Source organism: Gymnoscopelus microlampas, assembly GCF_963454915.1.
Source record: "Gymnoscopelus microlampas genome assembly, chromosome: 19".
In the NCBI taxonomy this organism is placed as follows: Eukaryota; Metazoa; Chordata; class Actinopteri; order Myctophiformes; family Myctophidae; genus Gymnoscopelus; species Gymnoscopelus microlampas.
In genome coordinates, this window is record NC_139956.1 from 7,404,046 (window position 1) to 7,414,045 (window position 10,000).

The window sequence follows — 10,000 nt, forward strand, 5'->3', positions numbered from 1 at the left end:
ACGCAAGCACACGCACACGCACGCACGCACGCACGCACGCACGCACGCACGCACACACACACACACACACACACACACACACACACACACACACACACACACACACACACACACACACACACACACACACACACACACACACACACACACACACACACACACACACACACACACACACCCCCCACACACACACACACACACACACACACACACACACACACACACACACACACACACACACACACTTATTATTAATGTTCATCATTAATATTATATTACTGACACATCCATTATTAGCATTGACGTTGCGCTCTATCCACATTATCATTATGACAAAGGAATATAGCACAGTCAAGGTACACACACATCAAGGTACACACACATCAAGGTACACACAGTTTCTGAATCGGCTGATAGCAGCTGTTGTACAATCCTCTATAATAACATTAGCACCGCCCGCTGGCGATCTTAGAGTATTACAAGTGAACGCAAAAACATAAGTCAAGTCTCGCGGGTTACCTTAGTTCCTCTATAGCCTGGTTGCCCGGCGTAACCTGGGTCTCCCGCCTGTCCCTGATTGGAAAAGAATAAAAAAACGATCTGTTAACGATTCCGCCATTCATCCTCTAATTATAACATCATAACGTACTGTATGGAGATGCCATGTGAAGTGGAACTTATACAGTACTACAGCACACTATTATACAATGTGTTGGTTGAAAGTCAACAATACTATGAATGTGTGCTTTATGATGTTGCACTCGTTGTAATCTCTACCTGATAGCCAGCAGAGCCGGGCGGTCCGTTGAAACCAGGAGCACCCTGTCAGGAAGAAACATGCACAATATAAACCGAAGAAGAAGAAGAACAATCTGGTGCGATCAGAGCATACAAGACCACAGAAGAAGAAATACAGCCATACCAACGTAGGAAACAGACAAAGAAAAAGGCATAATAGGTTACGTCAAAACTAAGACAGACAGACACATACAGAATTTGCCCTCAAAGTGCTTATTTAGCAGTATTTTCCCCGTGGGGCCTGGTGAAAGACTGAGGGGAAGTTCTGATTGTTTAGATAAAATAAAGGCACAAAAAAGGGGAGAATAGGGCGTGAGGAGATGTCTGAGGCACCTTGGACAAAGGACAGATATAGGAACGGTACAGACATGTCCTCATGATAATTCTAAACTGTAATATTCTTACCCGTCCCCCGGGGTATCCTGGGATGCCTTTCTCTCCGTATTCACCTGGGTAGGCAAAAGCTCCCTGGGGAAGAAAATACAACCGTTGGGTAAAGAACACTTTGAGCAGGCTTTGTTCAAGACAAGGTTACGTGTGGCTTACATTAAATAACTTACATTAAATAACTATTACTAACAACTACATCACCAGTAGGGCTTCACCCCCCAAGTTAACGTCACGTCCCCCCCGCTCACTCCCAGAGGTCCCCAAGACCAAGTAAGTACCGTACCTGGGGCGATAAGGCTTGTTCTTTTGCTGCCCCAACCCTGTGAAATGCACTCCCCAATACTATCAGAGAAACCCACGTCTTCAATATGGCTTTAGTCAACTAACTGCACACCCCCTGTTTTTACTGTTCCACTGTTTATAATGATTTTACTCCATAGTCATAGCCTTTTTTTGTGTTTTCCCCTCCCCCCATGTAAAGCGTCTTTGGTTACTTAGAAGCGCTATATACATTTTAGATATTATTATTATTATTACTACTACAGTGATGTTAAAGGTAGGGTAAGTGATATTTTTGGGTTAAAACAAAAAGTATTTTGTTAAGATGTTAAAGCACTATATTGTGATAGTAATCATTGCTATAGTGTGTTTGTTCAGTAACAGGAGTCTCCCCGTCTCTCCAGCTCTATAATAAACAGATAATACATTTTCCGGTAGGTGTCAAAATCTCAGCCAATCAGGAGAAAGTTCCCATTTTTAAGCTTCATTTTTATAGTGTTCCAGTTCCAATTTTTCCTGCTCATTTCTTAGTGTCATCAATTCCAATTTCACTTGTTTAATCTATATCCTGATTGAGTTCTCTATCCTGATTGGCTAAAATTGGAAAGGAAACTGAACCTGAAACGAAAATGCATTTTCTGTTTTATAAAGAGCTGGAGGGACAAGGAGAGTACTATCAGAATATAGAGCTATTTAACACTTATTTTAACTAAAGAAAATCACTTACCCTACCTTTAACGGTACTACACAAAGACAAATAGAGAGAACAACTGTGATGTGCAAGTGGAGTTTGAATCCACACATCATCATGTGATTATCATGTTAAGCCCACGACATGGGCTCAAGCCTCATACCTGACATAATGTAAGATTTACTGTCATATATAAATCAATGCAAAGCAGCGTTGTATTCCTGCAGATACTGATTGCTCTAAATGATAATAATAAGCAACACTTACCGGTAGGCCAGGCCTTCCAGTGTACCCACGATATCCCTTAGCGCCATAATCTCCCTGAGAGAGAGAGGAAGGGAGAGCGAGAGAAAGAGCGAGTGAGAGAGAGAGAGAGAGAGAGAAAATGAGAGAAAGATAGCAGGAGATCTTGTTCTCTGCTCTAGCAGATAGATTCAATATACTATCTATCTATCTATCTATCTATCTATATATCTATCTATCTAAGTGTCTATATAAGTATCTATCTATCCATCTATCTATCCTTCTAACAATAACACATTGTGAAAAAGAACAACGAGAAATCGATACAAATAAACCTATATTGCATTATTACATATTATTTCAAGCTGATGAAAACAACAGGTTTTCTCTTCCGGGAACGCTAGCATGCTAAAATAGTAGCAACGGGTTGTTGCAAAGATAAACAAGACTAAAGAGTCTTAAGACCCCGCTAGAATCCCCTAGAGACCGTGCCGCTCCTTACACCAAACCGGACATGTTGTCTGAAGGGTCGTCTGCCTATTAGATTATCTGAGAGATATCTTTTGCTTTTAGTTTATATTTTGGCCTGTGGGTGGCACTTGAGGAACAGTCAGTGGGTCACTGAGATTGTTTCTTCCTCCAGGCAGCATCAATGCACTGAAAAACCTTCAAAGCAGTGGTGTGTTCTAGGTTTTTTCGGTGGGTATGCGATAATTATTCCCTGCACGACATGCGGGATACGCTATCGCGTTTTCAATGGCTGAAATGGTTATTAGACTGTATACGCTTTCCCCCAAAATAATCTGCATTGTATACGGCGTATACAGCGTACCACGGTAGAACACACCACTGTTTCAAGACCATTGGAAAGTCTGGCCTAAGGGTGGCACTAAGGCTAGGAGAAAGGCCATGGGGTCACCAAAATGAGTAGGGTTCATTATTGCTGAGCGCTTTAAGATTTATGGTAATGTATCCATCAGCCTACAGCCATTACATGTTTATCTATCGTGTGTACTTGAACATTCTTGCCTAATGGTTAGAGAAAAAGCCATTGAATAACCAAACTCAGTAGTTTGTCATATAGCACTGTGTTACGGAACGAATACAAGAACGCTCGCCCCAATACACGCTCGCCCTGGGTCAAATCCGGCCACCAGGTATTCCTAAACGTAACCTCAGTAAAACTATGACGAAACTTAACCTTATTCCTAAACGTAACCTCAGTAAAACTATGCCTAACCCTAAATGTATGTTTAACCTTATCCTCAGTAAAACAAATACGAATAAGAATACAAGAACCGCTGGGGGGCGAGCGGCCTGCAAAAAAAAATGGGGGTGAGCGTGTTTTGGGGCGAGCATTCCGGTTACCTCACAAGAAGACTCTTTCTAATCTCGGCTAATAGAGATATGATCATTACCGCATGGCTATGTTGAAGCCTGTTTTGGGGAAGTCACCATATAATCAACATACCAGTCCAGTACAGGATGTCATTGTGGGGATTGAGCCTGTGACTTTTGCGTTACAGGACGAACCTGTGCTCCTTTGTCTCCTTTGGGAAAGCCAACAAACTCCACGACGCCATTGTTCATTGGCTGGCCGGGGTCGCCGGGCGAGCCTGCGTCGCCCTGCATAATACGGTAACCAAGGAGGAGAGAGAGCTGTTTACTACGGAACGGCGTGGGGGGGGGCGGAGTCATGGAGGAGGAGATGGAGGAGGAGGAAGCAGACAAAATGGCGGGTGGACGGAAAAACCATAGGGAGCTTAAGGTGTTTCCGGTTTGGGGCGTTTGTAGAGAGATAAGAGGTGAAAACGGGGACTGTTTTTCGGAGGACAAAGCGCGTGTCTCCGGTGCGTTTGACCCACGGAGGAATGGATGATGGAGAGAACGTGGAGAAGACGAGGGGAGGAGGAAGAGGAGCTGGGGCAGAGGGGGGGGGGGGGGTCACTAGAGACTCAAGCACCAACACACTCAAGAGCAGTGGTGTAAAAGTAACTAAGTACATTTACTCACGTACTGTACTTAAGTAAAAATTTTAACACCAGACTTTTACTTGTAACAGAGTACTTCTACATTGCAGTATTAATACCTTTACTTAAGTAAAATATTTGAGTACTTTTTCCACCACTGCCACTGGGCCAAATAACACACATTTGGTCTGCTAACGTCATGATTCTAGCTTTAGAATCATGACCCGGTGGTCAGAGTAAAAACGTGGCACTGGCAATTTCGTTTGCTCTGTAAAAAAAAACCTGTGTGCCGGTGAAGCACCTCTCTGTTTCTATAGCCCCATCTACTGGATGACCTCACATATTGCTGTAGCTCGACACTTGGTCACATATACTGCTAGCGTTATCATCCAGGATTGGGTTGCCGGGCGAATGCAGCTGTTGCTTTTTTGCTTTACAAAAAACAAAACCTATACGTTACAATGGTATTGACAGTTTCTTACAGTTTCCTGTCTGTAGTAAAGATGTGCAAGTACACTCCCGATCGGCAGCAGTGTCCAGTCGTCCGAGTTCAGATTATAATTAATTACATTTATTCCCCCACTCCTTTGGGGGTATTTTGTAACTGTACATTTGCACCTAATGTGACATTTGTCCTCTGCATTTACCCATTCTAACTATTAGGAGCAGTGGGTGCTATTACAGTAATACAGATGCCCAGGGAGCAGTTAGGGGGGGGTAAGTGTCTTGCTCCCCCGGGACACGTAGACTGGGCAGACCGAGGGGGCGAACTAGTGACCTTCTGGTTACTTGACGGCCGCACTGCCCATTGGTTCTCAAAGTGGGGTCCGGGGACCCCCAGGGGTCCTTGGGGGAGTTCCAGGGGGTCCCCAGCTGAATGATAGATAGTTAGGAACCAAATGGAGCCTTATGGGTCTGTAACTCTGAGAGTGTACAAATGGAACCAAATGGACCCGTTACCCCTAACGGGTCCATTTGGTTCCATTTGTACACTCTCAGAGTTACATTAACATTGATTTTACAATATAAATTGGGGTCCCAGAGATAGAAATGCCATTAAATGGGGGTCTGTAGCCTAATGAATGTCAAACTTGAAATTAAAATGGTTGAGAATCACTGCTAGAGCCGTAAAAAAAATCTTCTCGTCCGGGGGTCCTTGGCATATCTTTTCAAATGGGGGTCCGCGGGCTAATAAGTGTCAATTTGGGGGTCCTTGACATGAAAAGGTTTGAGAACCACTGGTCTATTCCACTGGCGCCCCCACATCCTGGATGCTAACTCTGTGTGACTCTTATGTGAGCTAAGAGTGATATGGGTGAGGCCACAGACAGACAGGGCTGTGGTGGTCCCCCACCTCACCAGCTCCCCTGCATGGTCTCCCCAGCTCTCTCCAAACCAAGACCCCTTCTCACCCCTCACCGTCTGTGAGAGGGTTGCTGCAATCACTGCTCCTTTACCACGGTACCATGGCTTATTTCACACACCTCTCCTGTGTGTGTGTGTGTGTGTGTGTGTGTGTGTGTGTGTGTGTGTGTGTGTGTGTGTGTGTGTGTGTGTGCGTGCGCGTGCGTGTGTGTACGACTAAGGATTTCTATAGTAGAATCTGATTGGCCAAATGTTTTTTTTGGCATGATTTGACTGAGAGATTGGCAGTGGAATCAGTCTGATTCGACTGCCAATCTCTCAGTCAAATCATGCAAAAAATATGTTATGCAATAGAGGAACATTCTATTTGGGCTGTAGGGGTGCTTAATGTCTGTTTAACATACTTGCTTGGTTTCTCTCAATAAATCATGATGTATATCCTATTTTTGGCAAACTTTTAGCTAATTAATAATTAGGCCAATCTCTCAGTCAACTAATGAAAAATGCATAATTCGACTAAGAGATTGGTAGTTGACTCAGACTCCCCTCGACTGATTGGTCGACTATTGGAATAATGGAGGTCAGGCCTAGTGCTTACACATGACACAAAGAACGTCATTTGTTCTTCTTTATCGGGTTTAATCATAGCCAACGTTTCCGCTGTGTATGTACTGTATATGTTGGATGTAAGTATATGTACTTTATATGCATGTAATGTATGTATGTGTGTGTGTGTGTGTGTGTGTGTGTGTGTGTGTGTGTGTGTGTGTGTGTGTGTGTGTGTGTGTGTGTGTGTGTGTGTGTGTGTGTGTGTTTCTTGTGACCTGTTCTCCTCTCTGGTTCCTCCCTGCTGTGTTACCTGTTCTCCTTTGGCCAACGTAACGGTGATAGTCGGGTCGCGGTTTTGGGGCGAGGTACCGCCTGGTCCAGGCAGACCCACGTCGCCCTGGATGTCCAGAATACATACAACGCACCGTTAGCCAATCAGATGAGAGGATGATTTAGAATCAGGAAGAGGTAGGAAGTAGGAGAGATGATGAGAGGAGAAGAGGAGAGGAGAGGAGAGGAGAGGAGAGGAGAGGAGAGCTCTTTGCAAGTCCAAAATGGCGGACCCGAACCCTAATGGACCTGTAACATTTGTTCCGAGACCCAATTGGTTCTGAGATTCATTCAAATGACCGACCGAACGGGGATGGACCCATGAAAATGGATCCAAGAACCAAGTGGAGCCGACTTTCTATTTTTGAATAGACGGACTCTGACCCTTATTGGATCGGTGAGGTTCGTTCCAAGGATATTACAGTACCGACGCTGACTGTTGGGTATTTCATGGACTTGACAAACCCAACAGGCTAATTAGTAATTGGCCATGTTGGGTTTGTAATTAGTAATTACATTTGCTGGCAGAAATGCTGCTGTAACAGTAGGCTAGTTATAGCCAGTTATAGGCTACTCCGGTAAGAGGCAAGGACATTAAATTGCATGTTTTCACCTCGATTAAGAAGGAATTACATGATTGCACACTCCACTTTGATTCCATGGAGGTATAGTTTGATGCGTTCTGTACGCTTTCCGCTCAGTCATCTGATCCCAGGTCAGTCTAATCATCACAGCACTTCATTTCTCTGCCTTCATTTCTCGACAGAGATCAGCGCTGGGCGCGGGTCTTCTCGGATCCCCTTGGGTATTAATTACACCTAATGATAAAACACGGACCCAGACAGATTTCGGGTCCTGTCGGGTATTTTTGGGTTCCGTGAAGACCTCTAGAGTAGAGCAGAGACTACGAAGAGTAGAGATGAGACAAGAGAAGAGAAGAGAGACTGAACTTGAGCATGAAAGGAAATCAGTAGGGGAACGACAGAACAAAGAAATAGAGGGTGAACTAGAAGAGAGAGAGAGAGAGAGAGAGAGAGGGAGAGAGAGAGAGAGAGAGAGAGAGAGAGAGAGAGAGAGAGAGAGAGAGAGAGCTCTGGGCTACTTTATCTTTCGTTCCTCATCAACAATTTTGAGGCCAGTTGTCTCTGGCCATAATAACAAGTGTCACAAATGTAACAGAATCTTCAACTCCAATTGTAAATGATGATCAGAATAGAATTGTACCTCAACAGGCTCAACAGTGAATCTAGCTGTTTCCGCATTCAACACAATGACCAATCAGTAGTGTGTGTGTGTGTGTGTGTGTGTGTGTGTGTGTGTGTGTGTGTGTGTGTGTGTGTGTGTGTGTGTGTGTGTGTGTGTGTGGTTTAAAGGTTTGGTTGCGCATAACATGCATGAAAGTGTGAGGAAGATGGCAGTTCCTTTGACTGTTAGTACTCCTATTCTGATTGGTGGAATGAGAACGGAATGAGAATGAGGGTTTGTGGAGGTAAGAAGGGAAGGGAGTGTGGCAGTGAACTTGAACTACAATTCCCAAAATGCACCACCACCACCAACACCACCAAATGCCCCAGAATTGGGTCACAGGAAGGGAAATTAAGCGCCACAGGAAGTAGTAGGAGCAAGTGATTCCAGCACCCAATCACAGTCCACCGAATGCCCTCCGAAGTGGCAGCTCAGAGATTTGACGTGAAATGTAATGAAATTGTCGTATACAATGTAGTCTGTGTGTAGGTATGTATGCTGAACCAATGGATACCAATGGAAGTACAGCACTGGATATTTCATTAGTCATTTTGTGTTCATTTTAAACTAGGCTAGTGGCCACTCAATATTTGAATGTGGTTTATTTGAAGTGACCACATGGATGTGGATGGAAATATTTTGCATCAATTTTGGGGCAAAAATCCCCACACTATACGATCTCTATATCTCTGAGCTGTCACACAACAGTTAAGGAAACAGTTGGATGTGTAATGCCACTGGCCAAATCACAAACATGTCTTTAAAACCATTTAAACTGAAAGATCAAATTGGAAGGAGTTGTTGTCTGGGTGGAGAGTTAAATGCGTTCACATCCACTCTTGATGTTTTCCGAATTCAATGTCATTTAGAATTTGAACGGCAACGTCCCCCAAAAGTCATTCCGAATTGCAATTGGAAAATTGGAACCTTAAAGTGAATTCCAAATGTGAATGTTTTGTGACTGGAGCCTGGTGGCAGAACATCTCATCTCATGTAAAGAACAAACCAGACAGAGTTGAGACTCGGTAAACAACGATGATTTTTATCATACAGGGAACGGATGCAACAAACATAGAATAATGTGTTGAGGTAGATGTGTCAATTTGAGGTAGGGATGGAGAGACAGAGAGGGGAGGGGGGTGGGGGGGGGGGGCAGGGCATGGAGGGGTATGGGAGGGGGGGTTAAATGAAGGAGTTGTGAGAAACGAGGAGAAGGGAGGTGGGATGGACGGAAGAATGACAGGCAACATCAAGCCATCACCAAGCATGTTTCATGCACAGTATTATGTCCAACCATGCTGTTTGTACATTCTCACACACACACACACACACACACACACACACACACACACACACACACACACACACACACACACACACACACACAAACACACACGCGCGCGCGCACGCACGCACACTTACACACTTACACACTTACACACACGCGCACGCACGCACGCACGCACGCACGCACGCACGCACGCACGCACGCACGCACGCACGCACGCACGCACGCACGCACACACACTTGCTTGAGCTTATTTGGGTGAAGATGCACACACATGCATGCACACTCACATTTTGTATGTGTACATTTATTGGTTCAACACAAACACGCACGCACGCACACACACACACACACACACACACACACACACACACACACACACACACACACACACACACACACACACACACACACACACACACACACACACACACACACACACACACACACACACACACACACACACGCACACGCGGGAATCCAGCTAGAATACCCTAAGCCTGCTGTTGGATGTAAAGATAAAGTTTCCACAGTCTCCCTCGGTTGTGGAAATGACAGAGAAACATTGTAGCATTATCAAATCATCGTGCATTAACGTCAAAGAATTCATATTGTTTTATCAATCAATAACAACAACAAGTAACTTTCTGAGTGTTTGAGAGAGTGAGTCAATACGACTTGACAAATGTCTGTACTAATGAATGAATGAATGAATGAATGAATGAAACTCAAGCACTGGAGAAGATCACATAATAGTCAATCCCAAACAAAGTTCAGGCTATAGTTCAGGGGTCTTCAACAGGGGGTCCGGGACCCCTCGTGGGTCCTCAGAGTAACTACAGGGGGGCCGCC

General features: G+C 44.5%; 1 protein-coding gene across 2 annotated transcripts in view; it reads right to left on the reverse strand.

The window, feature by feature from the left end:
- col4a6 (collagen, type IV, alpha 6) overlaps positions 1-10,000 on the reverse strand; it is a 181,586-nt gene that overhangs the window by 37,010 nt on the left and 134,576 nt on the right. For both annotated transcript variants that reach the window (XM_084042466.1, XM_084042465.1), the window contains exons 13-17: positions 6,596-6,682; positions 2,426-2,479; positions 1,204-1,266; positions 778-822; positions 520-573 (exon numbers count right to left, since the gene is read on the reverse strand). In XM_084042466.1, coding sequence (XP_083898592.1) covers positions 520-573; positions 778-822; positions 1,204-1,266; positions 2,426-2,479; positions 6,596-6,682 — 303 coding nt within the window. The remainder of the gene's footprint in view (positions 1-519; positions 574-777; positions 823-1,203; positions 1,267-2,425; positions 2,480-6,595; positions 6,683-10,000) is intronic.